General features: G+C 41.3%; 1 protein-coding gene across 7 annotated transcripts in view; it reads left to right on the top strand.

Annotated features, from left to right (window-relative positions):
* arhgef28a (Rho guanine nucleotide exchange factor (GEF) 28a) overlaps positions 1-20,867 on the top strand; it is a 551,732-nt gene that overhangs the window by 435,430 nt on the left and 95,435 nt on the right. For all 7 annotated transcript variants that reach the window (XM_078564027.1, XM_078564009.1, XM_078564018.1 and 4 more), the window contains 2 exons: positions 11,144-11,191; positions 15,118-15,606. In XM_078564027.1, coding sequence (XP_078420153.1) covers positions 11,144-11,191; positions 15,118-15,606 — 537 coding nt within the window. The remainder of the gene's footprint in view (positions 1-11,143; positions 11,192-15,117; positions 15,607-20,867) is intronic.

Genomic DNA, 20,867 nt, shown 5'->3' with positions numbered 1-20,867 from the left:
CATTCATTATGATCATGGCTGATCATCCAACTCAATAGCCTGCTCCTGCTTTCTCCACATATCCTTCGATCCCTTTCAACCCAAGAGCTATGTCTAACTCCTTCTTGAAAACATACAATGTTTTGGCCTCAACTACTTTCTGTGGTTATGAATTCCACAGGCTCACCACTCTCTGGCTGAAGAAATTTCTCCTCATCTCAGTCCTAAATGGTCTACCCCTCAGACTGTGAACCCTGGTTCTGGACTCCCCCCCCCCCCCCCCCCCCCCCGCAACGGGAACATCCTTCCTACATCTACCCTGCCTAGTTCTGTTAGAATTTTATAGGTTTCTAAGAGGTCCCCCCTCATTCTTCTGAACTCCAGCGAATATAATCCTAACTGACTCAATCTCTCCTCATATGTCAGTCCCACCATCCCAGGAATCAGCATCGGTGGAGAAGAAATCAGTTAACATTTCGAGCCTTCATGGCCCTTCGGCAGAACTGAAGCATAGTTAGAAGAAGGGAAAAATATAAACTGGTTTAAGGTGGGTGGGGGGGGAGAGAGACATTGAGGGTGTGGTGATTGTGGAGATGAGCAGATAATCAAAAGATGTCACAGACAAAAGGGTCAAAGAGGTGTTGAAGGTGGTGATATTTGTCTAAGAAAAGTATCACCACCTTCAACACCTCTTTGACCCTTTTGTCTGTGACATCTTTTGATTAACTGCTCATCTCCACAATCACCACACCCTCAATGTCTCTCTCCCCCCCCACCCACCTTAAACCAGTTTATATTTTTCCCTTCTAACTATGCTTCAGTTCTGCCGAAGGGCCATGAAGGCTCGAAACGTTAACTGATTTCTTCTCCACCGATGCTGCCAGACCTGCTGAGTTTTTGCAGGTAATTCTGTTTTTGTTTTGGATTTCCAGCATCCGCAGTAGCTTTTAGCTTTTTGTTTTTATCCCAGGAATCAGCCTGGTAAACCTTCGCTGCACTCCCTCTATAGCAAGAACATCCTTCCTCAAATAGGGAGACCAAAACTGCACTCAATATTCCAAGTGTGGTCTCACCAAGGCCCTGTATAATTGCAGCAAGACATCCCTGCTCCTGTACTCGAATCCTCTCGCTATGAAGACCAACATACCATTTGCCTTCTTTACCATCTGCTGCACCTGCATGCTTACCTTCAGCGACTGGTGTACAAGGACACCCAGGTCTCGTTGCACATTCCCCTCTCTCAATTTATAGCCATTCAGATAATAATCTGCCTTCCTGTTTTTGCTACCAAAGTGGATAACCTCACATTTATCCACATTATACTGCATCTGCCATGCATTTGCCCACTCACTCAGCTTGTCCAAATCACCCTGAAGCATCTCTGCTGCATCCTCACAGCTCACTCTCCCACCCAGCTTTGTGACATCTGCAAATTTGGAGACATTCCATTTAGTTCCCTCATCTAAATCATTATTATATATTGTGAATAACTGCGGTCCCATCATCGATCCCTGTGGTACTCCACTAGTCACTGCCTGCCATTCGGAAAAAGACCCGTTTATTCCTACTCTTTGTTTCCTGTCTGCCAACCAGTTTTCTATCCATCTTAATACACTACCCCCAATCCCCATGCGCTTTAATTTTACACAAACATGTGTAATTTTGAACAAACATAGAGGCAATGCAGGGTCCTAGAGAGATGTGGCTGAAGTATGGCTAGGTGCCTAAGCCCTAACACACCTCTCATTTGCCAGTATGAAGATGCATTTCCTTTAATTGATTGATGAGCTGAAAGGATTCTGAGATAGTTTAAATCTGCAATTCTTTTGTCTGCCACAAGATGGCAAGAGATGAATAAGGCAGAATCCGTGAGGCAGAGAACAACGTGGATACGTGAGGCAGAGAACTACGTGGATAGCATGTGCAGGGAGGTGGTCACACCGCAAGTTAGGGGCAAGCAGGCAGGTAGGGAATGGGTGACCACCAGGCAGTCCAAGAGAAACAGGCAGGTAGTGCAGGAGTCCCAGAGGTCCCGCTCACTAACTAGTTTTCCATTCTGGATATTGGTGAGGGCGATGGATCCATGGAGGAGTGCAGCAAGAGCCAAGCCCCTGGCACCACAGGTGGCCCAGCTGTACAGGAGGGGAGGAAGAAGGGCGGAAGGGCAATACTAATAGGGGATTCTTTAGTTAGGGCAATAGACAGACGTTTGTACGGCGGTCAACTTGACTCCAGGATGGTTTGTTGCCTCCCTGGTGCTAGGGTCAAGGATGTCACAGAAGGCTGCAGGACATTCTTGTTGGGGAGGGTGAATAGCCAGAGGTTGTGGTCCACATTGGTACTAACGACATAGGTAGGAAAGAGGATGTGGTCCTATAATCAGAATTTAGGAAGCTAGGTAAAAAATTAGCAAACAGGACCTTTAAAGTAGTTATCTTCGGATTACTCCCAGTGCCACGTGCAAGTGAGTACAGAAAATAGGAAGATAAAACAGATGAATGCTTGGCTGGAAAGATGGTGCAGGAGGGAGGGCTTTAGATTCCTGGGACACTGGGACTGGCTCTCGGGGAGATGGCACCTGTACAAGCCGGACGGGTTGCATCTGAACAGAGCCGGGACTGAGTTCCTTGCGGGGCGTTTTGCTAGTGCTGTTGGGGAGGGTTTAAACTAACTCAGCAAAGGCTGGCAGGGCAAACAGTAGCTGAACAATGTGCTACCTTCAAAGAGGAGATGGTTTGGGCACAGTCAAGGCATGTTCCTCTAAAGGGAAGAGTAGGACAAACAAATCCAGAGATAACCAAAAGATGTCACAGACAAAAGGACAAAGAGGTGTTGAAGGTGGTGATATTATCTAAGGAATGTGCTAATTAAGGGTAGAAAGCAGGACAAGCAAGGTACAGATAGCCTAGTGGGGGTGGGGTGGGGTGAAGGAATCGAAAAAGGCTAAAAGGTAGAGATAAAACAATGGATGGAAATACATTTAAAAATAATGGAAATAACAGACCCGTCCTTGGCCTGCTGCATTGTTCCAGTGAAGCTCAACGCAAACTGGAGGAAAAGCACCTCATCTTCCGACTAGGCACTTTACAGCCTTCCGGACTGAATATTGAGTTCCAAAATTTTAGATCATGAACTCTCTCCTCCATCCCCACCCCCTTTCCGATCCCCCCCTTTTTTTCCCCAATAATTTATATAGATTTTTCTTTTCCCACCTATTTCCATTATTTTTAAATGTATTTCCATCCATTGTTTTATCTCTACCTTTTAGCCTTTTTCGATTCCTTCACCCCACCCCATCCCCACTAGAGCTATCTGTACCTTGCTTGTCCTGCTTTCTACCCTTAATTAGCACATTCCTTAGATAATATCACCACCTTCAACACCTCTTTGTCCTTTTGTCTGTGACATCTTTTGGTTATCTCCACCTACCGCTGGCCCTCTATCCAGCTCTACTTGTTCTCCTCCCACCCCCCCACCTTAAACCAGCTTATATTTCACCTCTCTTCTAATTTTACTTAGTTCTGTTGAAGGGTCATTCGGTCTTGAAACGTTAACTGTTTTCCTCTCCGCAGATGCTGCCAGACCTGCTGAGTTTTTCCAGGTATTTTTGTTTTTGTTTTGGATTTCCAGCATCTGCAGTTTTTTGCTTTTATCTTTTTACTTTAGATCTTCCATGCCTCTGACTTCCACACACAAAACTCTTTTCTGCTATACCCCAGCCTTTCCCTTTGAATGCAAATTCTCATTGTGTCACCAGGCCCTTTGAACCTTTCTCATAGTACCAATTTTATTAGTAATATAAACATTGCTTGGTGTCTCCTAGCTCGGTATAAGATTTCACCCTCCAGTCTTTAAATGGTTTATTCAACAAAATGCAAATGCACCCTTTACCTTACTGTTTACATCTCAAAACTACTATACAAAGCACCCAGACTAGCTGGCTTTAATCCGATTAACACACACAGACTAAACCTCTATTCAAAAAAAAATTCCAATGACATTATATAAATTAATATCTCTTCATGACCGCAGGGGACAATTTTAAAGTTTGTGGACAACAAAAAACTGGGAGAATTATAAATTGTGAGGAGGACAGTGTAGAACTTCAAAAGGACATTGACACATTGGTGGAGTGGGCAGATAGGTGGCAGATGAAGTTCAATGCAGAGAAGTGTGAGGTGATACACTTTGGTACAAAGAACATGGAGAGACAGTATAAAATAAAGGATACTATTCTAAAGGGTGTGCAGGAGCAGAGAGAGCTGTTTCTAATGCATACAGTATTCTAGGTTTCATTATTAGAGGCATAGAGCACAAGAGCAGGGAGGTTATGATGAACTTATATAAGATGCTGGTTAAACCTCAGCTGGAGTATTGTGTACAGTTCTGGGCGCCACAATATAGGAAGGATGCGAACACATTGGAGAGAGTGCAGAAGAGGTTTACGAGAATGGTTCCAGGGATGAGACACTTCAGTTATGAGGAAAGATTGGAGAAGTTGGAACTGTTTTCCTTGGAGAGGAGAAGGCTAAGAGGAGACTTTATAGAAGTTTTCAAAATCATGAGGGGTCTGGACAGAGTAAATAGGGAGAAACTGTTCCCGCTCATAAATGGATCAAGAACCAGAGGGCACAGTTTTAAAGCGTTTTGCAAAAGAAGTAAATACAAGGTGAGAAAAAACTTTTTCACACAGTGAGTAGTTGGGGCTTGGAATGCACTGCCTGGAAGTGTGGTGGAGGCAGGTTCAATTGAGGCATTCAAGAGGGCTTTGGACGATTATTTAAATAGAAACAATATGCAGGGTTATGGGGAAAAGGCAGGAGGTTGGCACTAAGTTAAAATGCTCATAGAGTCGGTGCAGACACAATGGGCTGAATGGTCTTCTAATCTGTAACGTTTCTGTGATTCTGTGAAGGATGAATGTTCTAGATTAAGCTGATTTTTTAACGCACTGTTTCAATTTATGAAGTTATTTTTTGCAGAAGGATTTTTTTTATATTGCGTTATTAATTTTGCAAGATTCAGCAGTAGTCCAGTGTTTTGACAAGAAATCAAATTTGCTTCTTTGCAATAAAATATTGCACAGAATCTATAGTGTGGAAACTGGCTCTTTGGTTCAAGTGGTTTGTACCAGTGTTTATGCTCCAGATAAGCTTCATGCCACACAATCTAAAAGTATGGGGTTTTTTTTGCCTTGCCATTATATATTGCTAAGCAGTTGATTTATTAGTGTTTCCTTCAACAATTTTGATTTCTTGTATAAACATTTTCAACCTCCATTTAACTGACACTTCCATTAAGTCCAGACAATAACTGCTTAAAAAATACACTATAATACTTCCCTCATCTGCTCACTGAACTGACAATACGAGCAGAGGGGCATTGAAATACATCTTGCCTCAGGCAGGCTGCCAGTTGCTTGTGCAGCCGCAGCCCTGTTGTTTTCAGCAACAGAACAAATTACTGACACGAGCCACCTCCACAACCAAGAATTCTCCTCTTAAAACAACTTGGCCGAACCTACAGTAAAATTCTAGGAAATATATAACGTCACTGCTGCAGTGTGGCATCTGAACCTCAGACCACAAGATAATTACATTTGAGAAAGGCCATTTGACCCACCTTAGTTCATCCTTCCAGAAAGATTGTACTTTTTTTTCCACACACCGTAGTGCTCAATTGTTTTCTTAAATAATTCCATGGATTTTTCCCTTCACTTCTCTGTCTAGAAATTTATTGACCATTCTCTGTGTGAAGGAGAATTTCCTGATGTCCAACCAAAACTATCTTTTACAAGTTCAAGCCTCTATTCCCAAGTTGTGCTTCAGCAGTTTAAGTGAAGTAATATTCCAGGTTTACTTTTTCAGTTCTCCCAAAGAGGTTCAAATTGGCCTTGGAAAGGGATACAGCACAAAATGATACCAGGGCTTAAAGTATTATATGATGAGGATGCAGATCCTGGTTTATATTCCATTGAGTTTAGAAGGTTAAGGCATGGTCTTATCAAGGTGTTTCAATAAAATATTTTCTCTGATGGGGAGATACAGAACAAGACAGCATAATATGAAAATTAGAGCTAGGCTATTAAGGAGTGAAATCACAAAGCACTTTTCACATATGATAGTGGAAATCTGGAACTCATGGAAAAATTCAAGCCTAGGTCAATTGAGATTTTAAAGATTATGATTGTTAGATTTTAGTCGGGTAAAGGAATCAAAAGATAAGCAACAAAGACGGGTAAATGGAGTTGAGGTACAGATCGACTAAGATCTAATTGAAAGGTGGAATAAGCTCAAGGGGGTAAATGGCCTACTCCTGTTTGTATGTTTACCTGGGCCCGTGCTGAGCTGCAGGAACTTCTAGCTTATCAATAATTTGACATCAGACTAGCACAACAACAGTCACGGTGTTAAGTTCAAGTTCCAAAATACAGCTTATCCAATAGCCTAGATTTTCTGATTGGTGTTCTTTTAATGCCAGTGGTGGATTGCTGCCAGGGTTAAAATAGTGCAGATCAAACGAGGCAATTCTGTTGTTATTGTGCTGCATTGTTTGTAGTGTAATTTTAAAAATGTTTTTTCAAGTAAATTCTTTGACTTTGCATCAGGAGGAGCACAGATTGGAAATTTGGACATTGCATTGCATACAATGGGTGAAATTTAACGTTTGCGACAGGGGTCTTGCCTGCCAGCTGGAGAACCGGTGGGAGCCCCACGTCGCCTCTCTTGAGAAGGCATGCTGTATTAAGTGCCCAGAGGCGAGCCTTCCCTGACATTAAGGACCCTGAGGGTGGAAATCCCGACCTGAGAACTACTTGCCAATCAGAGGCTGGCAGCTCCCCATTGTCTGTCACTGCCTCCAGGTGTTTTGGCACAACTGCTCAAATCCCAGAGTGAAACTTGAAACAGCTGCCACAACTGTTTTTGCAATTTGTATTTTTATTTCGAGATGCATGCCTTGAATTCAGTAGTAGTAAGCCCACTGAGCCTTAGAGGTTTTTTTTTACAAAACTAAATTAAACATTCATTAATAAAAGAAATGATTTTAAGCACATACATAGTTCTACAAATTACTACTATGATAACTCCTAAATCACCTAATTAATCTAGCTCCCAGCTACACCTCTGTCCAACAGTAAAACAACATAGATTTTGACAGACCCAGGCAAAGCGCACAATATCCTGGACAGTGATATTTAAAATGAATTCTCTCAGCTTCAGTTCCTGGAGACAGCAGCTTGGTACAAAGAGGCTGGAGGCTTTTCACACTTGTTGGATCTTAGAATGCCTTCTTCCTTACACATAACCTCATCTCCTTTATACAGGTTTCTCCCTTTTTAATGTAAATCCCATTGTTCCAATATGTCTTTGCAACTTTACTTTTTCCATAATATAAATCTTTCATAGTACTCATATTATCAGTAATCTTTGGGAAAAACAAACACACTGTTTGTCTTAGCCTCTGTTGGCTAGGTGTAACACCTTACCATCTCTTTGAAATTGACAACTCTGATTTATCTAAAAATGCAAATGTTCTTCACACCTCACATTCTAAAACTTCAGCCATGTTTACATATTTAGCATTTCAGACCTAGTTTGCCTTCTGATACATCAAAGCATCCAGATCAGCTGTCTGTAATTCAATTAAAACCCACACACACACCTACTCCAAGAAGAAACTACTCCAAGCCACACTATTAACCTACCTTTGCAATAAATTACTATAATACTATGAAAATTAATTATATTTTCATGACACAGGACCTCAGGCCAAATGTGAGTGAGGGCTGGATGGAGGTTACAGGGTGGGGTTCAGAGGCAGGGGAAGGGGCTGGACAACAAAGGTTTACAAACTGTTGCTTAGTAGTGCAGAACTTGAATATTGCTGAAAAGGGAGACATGTTGCCGAAGCATTTCATCTTGCACTCATCAGGACAAACACAAGAATGCCAAATTTCAAATGATCACAACAATTTATTCTACAGGAAAAAAGAGTGTTAATTAGCTGGCAAGCCAACTCCGATTGGCTGAAGCATTGCCTTGGAGAAAGCGACAGGGAATTAAAGTCACCCATCCAAGCTTCTGGGTAATTCAAAAAAGGCGCAAAGCTTGAATATATTCTTTTACTTTGCAGAAAACAGTTACCTGTGTATGAATTTATGCCGCTTTTAGCAAGCGTAAATGAGCCATGTTACAAACTCAGTTGATTATCTTAAATTGGTTGTTAGTGTAGCTATTAGCACACTCAGGGTTGTTCAGCAAGTACTGCCCAATCGTGGAATCACATCTAACAGCAGACATTTTGTTTTGGGTTTTCAAGAGTGGGCTGGGTCTGTACTCTGTCTATTACGAACAGCCAGAGGATCATGTTGTTTGATTCATAGGAGCAGGACTAGGTCATTCAGCCCATCGAGCCTGCTCTGCCATTCAATACAATCATGACTGATCATCCACTTCAATGCCTTTTTCCCCATATTCCCTTTATGTCATTGGTATTTAGAAATCTATCAATCTCTGCTTTAAACATACTCAATGACTGAGGTTTCCACAGCCCTCTCGAGTAGAGAATTCCAAAGATTCACAACCCCCTGAATAAAAAAAATTCTCCTCATCTGGTCTTAAGCGGTTTTTCCCTTATTTTGAACTTGCGTCCCCTGCTTCTAGACTCCCCAACCAGGGAGAACACCTTGGCTGCATCTACCCTGTCTATCCCTTTAAGTATTTTGTAAATTTCAATGAGATCACCAATCATTCTTCAAAACTCTAGGAAATACAGGCCCAGCTTCTCCAATCTATCTTCGCAGGACAGTCCCGCCATCCCGGGAACAAGTCTGGTGAATCTTTGTTGCACTCGCTCTATGACAATAATATCCTTTCTAAGGTAAGGCGACCAAAACTGCACTCAGTACTCCAGGTGCGGTCTAACCAAGGTTCTATATAATGGAAGCAAGACGTGACTCCTGTACTCAAATCCTCCTGTGTTAAAGGCTAACATTTCATTAGCCTTCCTAATTGCCTGCTGCACCTGCATGTTAGCTTTCAGTGAGTTATTGACGAGGACACCTGGGTCCCTTTGTACATCTACACTTCCTAATTTCTCACCATTTATGAAACACTCTGCACATTTGTTCTTCCTACTAAAGTGGATAACCTCACATTTTTCCACATGATATTCCATCTGCCATATTCTTGCCCACTCATTAAGTCTGTGCAAGTCCCCTTGAAGCTACTTTGCATCTTCCTCACAACACGCATACCCAACTAGCTTTGCTCGTCTGTGATTCGATCAGCCATTCATTGTGACGTATGCCCTACATACCTGGGATCGCACCAGCACTGAAAATCATATACAATGTTGCTCAATTGTATGGTAGGCAGAATGTAGATGCACCCATGCATATTTCCAATACATAGATGTTATGCTTGCAATCATTGAATCTGCAGCCAAGTGTAAGGATTTCCTTAAACACCTTAATGAGCTGCATCTCACACTGAAATTCACTTTTGAGATGGAGCAGTCTAACATGCTTCCTTTCCTCGATGTGCCAGTTGAGAAATCCACTGATAGTTTCTCCACTACTGTTTACCACTTTACCTTCACCAGTTAATATATGCATTGAGAATCTTATAGCCTCATGCACTATAAGATTGGCCTTATCAGCAATCATGTAAATAGGACTCTAGCCATTTGCTGACCTTGCAAGCTCGAGGCAGAAATAGAGTGTATCAAAGCTATCGTGCAGGACAATTGCTATCCAGATCAGATCATTGTGTGCTGTGTATTGCGTAAATTTGCCAAAGGCCACCATTTTCAGACTTGAAAAGTGCTCAGCCTACCTCAAATTACCCTGAAAAGGCAACGTATGCCAAAAATTTGAACAACAGTTTAAGCAAGCCATTTTGCGCTACTACTGTGCACTGGCAAAGCAAGTGGTATTTTTCACTGATAGGATGCATCCATCAGTCTAAAAAGACATTCTGCCTATCACACAATTGAGCAAAGTCATGTATGAATTTTACTGTTGGTGCAATACCAGGTAGGTAGGCCATACACCCCAACAATTGGTTGATCGAGTCAAACATGTTCCTCTGGCTAAAAGTAAAATACTGCGGATGCTGGAAATCTGAAACAAAACAGAAAATGCTGGAAAAGCTCAGCAGGTCTGACAGCATCTGTGGAGAGAGGAAAACAAAGTTAACGTTTCGATTCCGTATGACCCTTCTTCAAAGCCTCTGGCTGTTCTTAATAGGCAGAGTATAAACTGTACTCAACCATCCTATGTTTGCAAAACCCAAAACAAAATGCCTACTATTAGATGTGATTCTGCAGTTGGACAGCACTTGCTGAACAACATTGAGTGCGCTAACAGCTACACTAACAACCAATTTAAGATATTCAGCTGAGTTTGTAATATGGCATATTTAAGCTTGCCAGCAGCGACATACATTCATACGCAGGGACCCATTTTCTGCAAACAAAAGGAATATGTTCAAGCCTTGCACCTTTTTTGAATTACCTAGAAGCATGGGGGACCTATAGTTCCTCTTTGCTTTCTCCATGGCAATGTCTCGACCAATCAGAGGCAACTTGCCAACCAATCAACAGCCCTTCTTTCTTGCGGTATAAATTGTTGTGATCATTTGAAATTTAGCATTCTTGAGTTTGTCCTGATGAGTACAGGATGAAAGGTTCGGCAGCGTGCCTCTCTTTTCTAACAAACCTTTGTTTATTGCTGAACTTTCTTAGAAGCTTGAGGGTCATCTAATCAAAATGTTTTAGATGATAGAAGGATTAAATACTATACGTACAGGGAAACTATTTCCTCTGATGAGGGAGTTCAAAACATGGGGTATAATGTTAAAATTAGAGCTAAGCCAGTTAGGAGTGAAACACGTGGATTGTAGTGGACAGCTAAAACACCCTTTCCTCAAAATACTGTGGTTGTTCCGCCAATTGAAATTTTCAAGACTGAGGTTGATGGATTTTGTTAGGCCAGAGTGTTTTAGGATATGAAGAAACGTTAAGTAAGTGGTACAGATCAGCCATGATCCAGAAGAATATCAGAACAGACTTAAGGGGTTGAATGCTCTATCCTTCATCCTAAAGACTGTACCGTACCATTTTGAAATGTTGTTTTTGACTTGATTTTATTTTCTTTTTATAGATAGTTCACAGTGTGCAAAATATCACTCAGCTTCTTTACAGTTTACAGGTGAGCTAATTTTGTCTTTAATCAGGTTTGTGTATTTTGATGTGGCTACGTCCCTTGCTGCTAGAAGCTATTGCTATAATGTTCCAGGTCACCAGTAGATATGATGTCGAAAAGATAATAAAGGCTCCATGACACAATTTCTGCTGTGCAAAATGCTGATTTTGTTTTAGATGGGATATACATGAACCCATACCGCTATCACAGTGTTTGTGTATATGTGAGGACATTGGCCTATGTTTGTTTCATACCAAATTATTACAATAAATTACTCAGTTGAATACATCACAGGTATGATATAATGCAGAGCTCAACTACCATCACATTGGCAATGAATCTTAAGCCTAATTATAGATGACCATAGCAGCAAAAAGACTAATTATGTTTTTCTCAGAGCTGTTTGTTAGGTTGGCTACCAGATTCAGAACAGATTTTTTTGTCAAATCTTAAATATTTTAGTTCATGAGTGTTCATTAAGGTGAGGATTGTCAGTGCTTTCATGCATTGATGTTAATCAAACATTCTCTCTTCATACATAGTTCAGGGTCATTCAGGGTCAATGCAATTTAGACATTACCCTCACCACATCTTGTCAGGCCCAACCTCAGAAGAGCAACTTATATTAGATTTGTGTGACCTTCTGTTTTGCTCAGTGCCTGATCTCATTGCCTCTCAAAGAATGTTTGCCAAGTTAGTGGCAATCACATGGAAACTGTTCCTTGGGTTTGAAAGTTTCAAAACCACTTTGATAAGTCGAAAATGATTTCACATTGAAACTTTTGCTAGTTGTCCATTCCAAATGTTTCATCTGTCTAGGTTGCATTGCTTCAAACCCAGTGTACTTTACTTTGTGGATTGAGAGGTCAAGGCACACCTACAGTACAATAAGACTTCCTGGTAGATATGTACATGTAGAATAAAATGCATTGTGCACAACATATGGCTATACTGTATCATATTGATAAAGTAGCATCCAAATAAATTGGATCAAGTTAATTCAGGGCACTTTAATCCAAAATGTGTAGCAGCCTAGTGGCTATGGTATTGGCGCAGCAATTTCAGAGCTCAAGAGCTTAAATCCTACATGTTGTGACATTGAATTTGGTAAATCTAGTCATTGGTGTGTTTGGCAAGGGTAGAGCTAAGGTTGAAAGACTGGGAGCAGTCAAAGGCAAGTTTCAGCTGACTTGACCAGACAAGGGGTTCGGGAGTTGGCAGAGATCCCAATCAGGCTCCAGAAGTAGGAGTGCTTCTCAAGGCCCCAAAAACATCTTTGGGCCTTCTGCTGACTTGTTCTCATCCTTGCCCCAAAACAAATCCACTGCACCCTCCTCTCCCCAACCCTGAAACAGTCCTCATTACATAGGAACATAGGACTTAGTCGCAGGAGTAGGCCATTTGGCTCTTTGAACCTTCTCTGCCATTCAGTAAGATCACAGCTGATCTGGTTGTGGTCCCAATTCCATTTTCCTGTCTTCCCCCCATAACCCTTGACTCCCTTGTCCATCAAAAATCTGCCCAGCTCAGTCTTGAATAAATTCATTGACCGAGTCTCCACTGCTCTCTGACGAAGAGAATTCTACATAATAACGACCCTCAGAGAAAAAAATTCTCCTCATCTCAGTCTTAAAGGGGAGACCTCTTATTCATAAACTGTGTCCCCTAGCTCTGGTTTCCCCCACAAGTGGAAACATCCTCCTGGTGTCTACACTATCAAGTCTACTTAGGATCTTATTTATTTCAATAGGATCACCTTTCATTCTTTTAAACTCCAGTGGGTGTAGGCTCAACATATAACATTCAACGTTCCTTCATAGAATAAATGAGCTGAGTGAACCTTCTCTGTATTGCTTCTAACAAAATGATATTTTTTTCAAATAAGAGACCAAAATTGTACATAGTATTCAAGATGTGGTCTCACCAATGCCCTGTACAGCTGCAGTAAAACTTCCCCACTTTTATTTTCCATTCCCCTTGCAATAAATGCCAACATTCCATTTACCTTCCATAGTTGAGGCCCCAGCACTGATCCCTATGGCACTCTACTAGCTACAGCTTGCCAACCCAATAAAGACCCATTTATCCCTTTTCTCTGCTTCCTAGTAGCTAACCAATCCTTTTTCCATGCTAATATATTAACCCTACACCATGTTCTCTTATCTTGTGTAGTAACCTTTGATATAGCACCTTATCAAATGCCTTTTGGAAATCCAAGTACACTGCATCTACAGGTTCCCCTTTGTCCACCTTGCTTGTTCCTTCCTCAAAAGCCCTAATGGATCAGATAAACATGATTTCCGTTTCACAAAGTCATGCTGATTCCACCTGATCATATTATGATTTTCTAAATATCCTGCTGTAACCTCCTTAATAATGGATTCTAGCAATTTCCCTCTGACAGATGTTTCGCTAACTAGCCTATAGTTTCCTGCTTTCTGTCTCCTTCCTTTCTTGAATAAAGGTGTTACATCAGCCATTTCCCGATTCACTGAGGCCCTTCCAGAATTTAAGGAATTTTGGAAGATTATAACCAATGCATCAACTGTCTCTGCAGCCACTTCTTTTAAGACTCTGGAATGCAGACCATCTGGTCCAGGGACTTGTCAGCCGTTAGGTCTGATTTTTTCCCAACACCTTTTCCCTGTTGATGATGATTGTTTTAAGTTCCTCCCTTCTGTTCACATTTTGACTTTCAAGTATCTTTGAGAAGTTTTCTAAGTCTTCTACAGTGAAACAGACACAAAATACATATTCAAAGCCTCTGCCATTTCCTCGTTTCTCATTACCAATTCCCCAGGCTCTCTCTCTAGACAACCAACACTATCTTTAGTTACTCTTACGGACATATGAATTAGGAGGAGGAGTAGGCCACTCGACCCCTCGAGCCTGCTCCACCATTCAATAAGACCATGGCTGATCTGACTGCAACCTCAACTCCACATTCCCACCCTTTCACCCCCTTGCTTATCAAGAATCTATCTAGCTCTGCCTTAAAAATGTTTAAAGACTCTGTTTCCACCCCCTTTTGAGGAAGAGAGCTCCTAAGACTCACCACCCTCTAAGAGAAAAAATTTCTCCTCATCTCTATCCTAAACAGGCGACCCCTTATTTTTAAACAGTGACCCTATTTCCTATTTAAATATTTACCTACCTGCTGGCTGTATGTAGTAGATAGCTAATTTTGCTTCTGAACAGCAAGCTGCAGTGGAGTGTCTGTTTGATGCCCACAGCTCGCTGAAAATGTTTTAATGTGGCCAGAAGCTAAAAAAACACCATAGAACACTTGACTTGCCTTTTGAGTGGGCACGCTTCAGATAGTGTGTCCATTCAGTGCCCAACCCAAAGGTGTTCCCCATGCATTGTGGCTGAGCACAAAATTGGACAATGTCATAGTGATGGTACAGGGGTGTTATGAATCCCCCTCAGCATTGGCTCGTTGGCTCCAACTGTGTGGACTGGTATCAAACAAAATGACCATGAGAGCTTTCTGATTGTTATTAAAAACTCACATTTCACTAGTGTTCTTCCACGTCCACCCAGTTTGGCCTGGATCCTAAGTGCAAGGATTATGACACAATGAACATTCCTGAAAAACAAATATTTTTCTAAGTGTTCCACCTTGATGGGAATCCAAAGGGTATCTTAAAAAAGCCTCACTCCCGCTTTGTATTCCACATGGTATAATTCCCAGCAAATGCTATTCCTTTCTGAACATTTAATGCAGTTGAAATAAATTCCTCTCATTTCTGTATTTCCTTAACTGGTGAGTTAATGCCTGAATCAAAGTACAAAGAGGAACTTAATAAGTGCACGTTAAATTTTGTATGCAAAAAGCCCCAACCAGTAAATATACCCACATTTGTATCAGACTGCACAAAGCTGATTTCTACAATTTGTGTACAACAGTTGACTCTTCACTTTTCTTTCAGGCTGTAGTGACCATACAAGACAGTTATATAGAAGTGCAGCGACTGATCTTGCAGGAGCGTGAGCGATTAGCTCATATTCAAGGCCCCCGAGGAAACCTACTTCTCGAGCAAGAGAAACAGCGCAACATGGAGAAGCAAAGGGAAGAACTGGCAAATGTACGCAAACTTCAGAACCAACTGCACCATGAGCAGCAGCGCTGGGAACAAGAATGTGAACGCAGGCAGCGGGAGCAGGAAGCACAAGAGAACAGACTACAGGAACGTGAGCACGAATGTCAACAGCAGGCAGATCAGATGTGGCGAGACCGGGAAGAGTTGGAGAGCCAGTGGAAAGAGTATCAGCAAAACCTGGAGAGATTGAGGGAAGGCATGAGAATGGTGGAAAAAGAAAGAGATAAGCTGGATACACAACAGAGGCATCTAAATGCCTGGAAACACAGTCGACAGAGGAGCCTGCCAGTGATGATGTTCCCACAGGAAAGCAGTCAGGTACAATACAAAGTTAGGATTGTAAATTGATAAAGGAGTTCTCCTGAAACCTAGAAAACTGATTTCAAAATCAGGAACAAAAATTGCTGGAAAAACTCAGCAGGTCTGACAGCATCTGTGGAGAGAAAGACAGAGTTAACGTTTCAAGTCCGTATGACTCTTCTTCAGAACTAAAGAGAAGCATGTGGTAAAATATATACTGTTTAAGGGGGGTGGAACAGATGAAACTTATAGAAGGCCAGTGATAGGTGGAGGCAAAGGAGAGATTGCGATAAACATCATTAACGTCATAATGTCAAAAACAAAACTATTGTCATTGCCACAAAATGCATTATACACCTGGGCTGTTACAACATTCCAACCGTTGTATTTAAGGAGTGAGCCTATGACACAAAGTATGGGTAAACCTGTAATTGAAGTTCACAATGCACAGAGAAATACTGGTGCTGCATTCAAGAAAAGAACCCAAGGGATATGTCAGTTATCTAACCATCATTATTAATCCTTTTGTTAAACTGATCTGGTTATACCCAGTAAGTGATGGATGGATTATGGATTTCTTTTGTTTTCTAAACATAAAGATTGACGTCTTTCGCAATCTCTCCTTTGCCTCCACCTATCACTGGCCTTCTATCCGGCTTCATCTGTTCCACCCCCCTTAAACAGTATATATTTCACCACATTTGTACTCCTCTTTAGCTCTGAAGAAGAGTCACACAGACTCGAAATGTTAACTCTGTTTCTCCCTCCACAGATGCTGTCAGATTTGCTGAGTTTTTCCAGCATTTTTTGTTTTTGTTTCAGATTTCCAGCATCCACAGTATTTTGCTTTTATTCAAAACCAGGAAGTAGTGTATCTCATTCAATGATCACTATTTGCACTTGACTAGGAAAGCATAAGGATCAAACTTTTAAAATCCTTTTTGTTGCATATTTTCTTGCTTGCAATTAAATAAGCAACTGACACAAAAAGAACCCACACAATGATGTCAAGCTTTTTTTAAATAACTGATTATTTGCTAGTGCTGTAGATGATGATGGACAGAGGGGGCTCGCCATGGGTATAAACAATAAGCATTTACACAACAATGGGATTTTTGTAAAATGTGTCATGAATATCCTTATACTAAACCAATTCATAATGGGTTTAATTTTGTTGAACAGTAGAAAACTGTCTGCCGCCAAGTTTGTGTTATTAACAATGGCAAAGGTTTGACATGCTGTTATGATAAACAGAGCTCCACAGACAACATAATAGTGTGATCCTTATAGGAAGTCTCTAAAGAATAGCTTGATGTGGGAACTGTGTGCTTTCTTTGGCAGGTTACTCCCAGATTAAGCACTTCCTTTTGATTTGAAAATGGCTGATAAATTTAGAAAACAAAAGAAATCCATCCATCACTTACTGGGTATAACCAGATCAGTTTAACAAAAGGATTAATAATGATGGTTAGATAACTGACATATCCCTTGGGTTCTTTTCCTGAATGCAGCACTAGTATTTGTCTGGGCATTGTGAACATTTTGTGTCATAGGCTCACTCCTTAAATACAACGGTTGGAATGTTGTAACAGCCCAGATGTATTATACATTTTGTGGCAATGCCAAGTAGTTTTGTTTTTGACATTATGAAAAATGCATGGTATAACTTGGCTGTGATGTTGTCTGAATTGAGTTGAAAAGGGTGACATGAGACCATCTCCAGGGATTGGTTTCACATCCACTGCAGTATTCTATAATTAATATGACGTGGCCTTTTTAAACAGAATATTCAGCAGTTTTCATTAGCAGGGAACTCACCCCAGCACTCTTGGATATTTACTATCATTCATATTTAGCATGTTATTTGGATGGGGAGAGTGATGATGGGCTGGCACTGTAACCCAAGTTTGCCAGGCTGTATTTTTTCCTCCTTTGAATTTTCTCCTTTTAAATATTTTTGATGACATTGCAAATAACTTATGCCAATGTGAGAAAAAAAACTTTAAAAACTTAGAGTCCTATAGCCCTCCTCATGCTTGGCAAAATGCCCTTTCAAGGCAGGGCAAAAACAATGGCACTTGAACAGAAAGAAGGGAAAGTGAAAAATGAGTATGGGGAGAAGTCATGGTTGTTACTCTGCTGAGCTGTTTTGAAAATGAACCTGCTTGGGGTAAAAGACTAGCTTTCGAGTCATTCTTCCAGAATATACAATTATTGGAATTAACATGGTAGCAGAGGATGAACATTGAGCTTTGGTGACTGGTTGCTGAATAAGAAGTTTTTGTCTCCATCATCGGAGAGAAAAAAGAAGCAAAAAGCAAAAAAGTGTGGATGCTGGAAATCCAAAACAAAAACAAAAATACCTGGAAAAACTCAGCAGGTCTGGCAGCATCTGCGGAGAGGAGCACAGTTAACGTTTTGAGTCCGAATGACCCTTCAACAGAACTGTTGCAGGGTCATTCGGACTCGAAACGTTAACTGTGCTCCTCTCCGCAGATGCTGCCAGACCTGCTGAGTTTTTCCAGGTATTTTAGAAAAAAGAAGCATACTGCTGCTGATAAACTCAGTTACAGAATGGCAAAAGGACATCGCAAAATCCCAGTCTTTGACTATCCACCGATTTTATTTGGAGACGGAACCATATCAGCAGTGGAAAAATGAAGTTGAGATGTGGACGCCGGTTACTTCGTTACCCCAAAAGAAGCAAGTTATGGCTTTGTCATTGCCAGCAAAAAGTAAGATTAGGAGCGAAGTATTTTCAGAATTGGACTTTGATGAGTTGGACACCGAGGAGGGATTGACCCTTCTCTAAGAGTCTTTGGATAAGCTTTAGAAAAAGGATGATTTGTTGGAAGCACATGAAGCATGGTTAACTTTTGATAGACTTAAGAAAACAAATGATCAGTCCATGGAAGAATATATTATGGACTTTGATAAGTGGTATAAGAGACTGAGAAAGTTTCACCTTGAGGTCTGTATTGGCATCTAAGTTACATGATTGCGCATGCATTTCTCATGTTGATAGACTTTTGATATTCATGTGGACTCAATCCCATGGGAAAGGCTCTCTCCTGGACCAAATGACAGTAGTCCAAAAAAAATTTCTGGGAAGGCAGTCATTTCCAGCCACTTTCGAATTGAATATAGGCAACACTGTGGTAAAGCAAAGATGGAGAATTCGATGGTGGCTAAGTTTTGAGATCAACAAAAATTTAAACGCAGATTCCAGTACAAACATGGGGTTGCTGATAGGTGGTCTGAAGATGGTCGCACTTTTAACCAATTTGAGAATCAAGTCAAAAATCGGGTCTGGGATGGCGATCGTAGGCATTTGAACCCAAGAAATGCACGGGCAATGGTTAATCGGTGTTATTGCTTTGATTCAAAGTATCGTTATGCAATGAATTGCCCGTAGCGAAAGAATCGTGCTTTTGAGATGACGCATGAAACAGATAAATCTGAGGCTGAAAATGATGAAGGTGACTGCTATGAAGGGATTGTGTTGGTCACTGAGAGTTTGAATCCATTAATGATTATTTTGATGACTGATCCATTCAACTGTGCAGTTCTAGACAGCGGTTGCACTTCCACAGCGTATGGGATGGATTGGCTTACTGCTACTTGGAGTCTTTCGATGAGGCAGATCAGCGGAAAGTCAAAGAGTACGAAAGGTCTACCTGCTTCAGATTTGGAGATGATAGCACGCTAACATCTTCCAAAAGGGTGGTCCTCCCTTGCAGGATAGCAGGAATCAGTCTGTTCATCAGTACTGATATGGTCTCTAGCGAGATACCTCTATTGTTAGGTAGATCTTCAATGAAAAAAGCACGGATGACACTAGACATGAAGAATGACAGAGCGATCGTGTTCGGGAAAATGACACTTTACTAGGTCAGACCATTAAAGAAGCCAGAAATCTCTCGTCAAAGAGTTTAAGTCTTGTTAACTTCTGGGAATAAGAGTTTTGTGGATGAAACGAAGATTACTTGGAAGTTGCATAAACAGTTTGCACATCCGGCAGTACAAAAACTGAAAGCTCTACTTGTTTTTATTCATTCACGGGATGTGGGCTTCGCTGGCTGGGCCAGTATTTATTGCCCACCCCTAGTTGCCCTTGAGAAGATGGTGGTGAGCTGCCTTCTTGAACTGCTGCAGTCTATGTGGTGTAGGTAGACCCACAGCGCTGTTAGGAAGTGAGTTCCAGGATTTTGTCCAGCATCTACTGCGAGATGCTGGAGTAGCTGATAAAGAATACAACAACCTTATTATCAAGTCACGGCTCAGTGTGACATTTGTGTTAAATATCAAAAGACACCACCGTGTCCTGTTGTGAGCTTGCCACTAGCCAGGGAATTTAAAGGTGCAATGGCAATGGACTTAAAAGTATGGGACAAAGATCAGGGTTTTTTTTTTGATACACTTCATTGGTATGGTGACCTGATTTAGCCTATCCATGGTAATACTTGGTAAGGCCAAACAGGCTATTGTCAATAAAGTCATGGAGAAATGACGGGTACCAGATTAGGAACACCAACAAAATTCCTAACGGAATTTAATAGTGGGGAATTTACAAATGAGGAATTTTGAGATGTGTGAAAATTTGAATACCATAGTTATACAAACTGGGGCTGAGACACCGTTAGATATTGGTCTGTGCGAGAGAAATTATACTGTGATAGACAACATGTTACATAAAATAATGGCCAATCAACCAGATTGCAAATTGCAAGAGGTGCTGCCAGGGGCAGAACCCTTTTGCAAGTACGTGATCTTTTCCTGGGGTCATGACCACTTTCTGGAACACTGTCAGAACTCACACTGTGCTTTCTGGCCTTCCACATCTTTACCTCATTTTGCCAATCCATGGTTTTACCTCCTGTCCTTAATCCTGCACAATTAGCCAATGTTTGTATTTGTCAGTGGCTTTGCTGCTCTCCCTATGATGATGGCATCCCTTCATGCACTGGCCCCTACTGGCCACTTTGGGTAGTTGCCCTTTTGGATGAATAGCCTTATCCTGTGCTTCAGTGATTCTTTGTTCATAGTCAGTCATCCCTCTACTACCGTATTGTTGGGGGGTGCCGTCCGTACCAGTTGGTGTACGGAAGGAATCCAAAGTTGCATTTGGTGCTATCAGATCTCCCCTGCTCTAGAAGGGACTAGAATTAAGTCCACTTTTTCTGCTCATCTGAATGCTTGGCCTGCAGACAGAAAAGCTTTTATTAAAACTGAGGTTTTGGAGAAAATTCAGTGAGCCTTACGGATAAGACCACCAGGAA

The sequence above is a fragment of the Cetorhinus maximus genome, chromosome 2 (genome assembly GCF_964194155.1).
Source record: "Cetorhinus maximus chromosome 2, sCetMax3.hap1.1, whole genome shotgun sequence".
NCBI lineage: Eukaryota > Metazoa > Chordata > Chondrichthyes > Lamniformes > Cetorhinidae > Cetorhinus > Cetorhinus maximus.
Note: the sequence above shows the minus strand (reverse complement) of the source record. Positions and strands in the feature narration are given on the sequence as shown.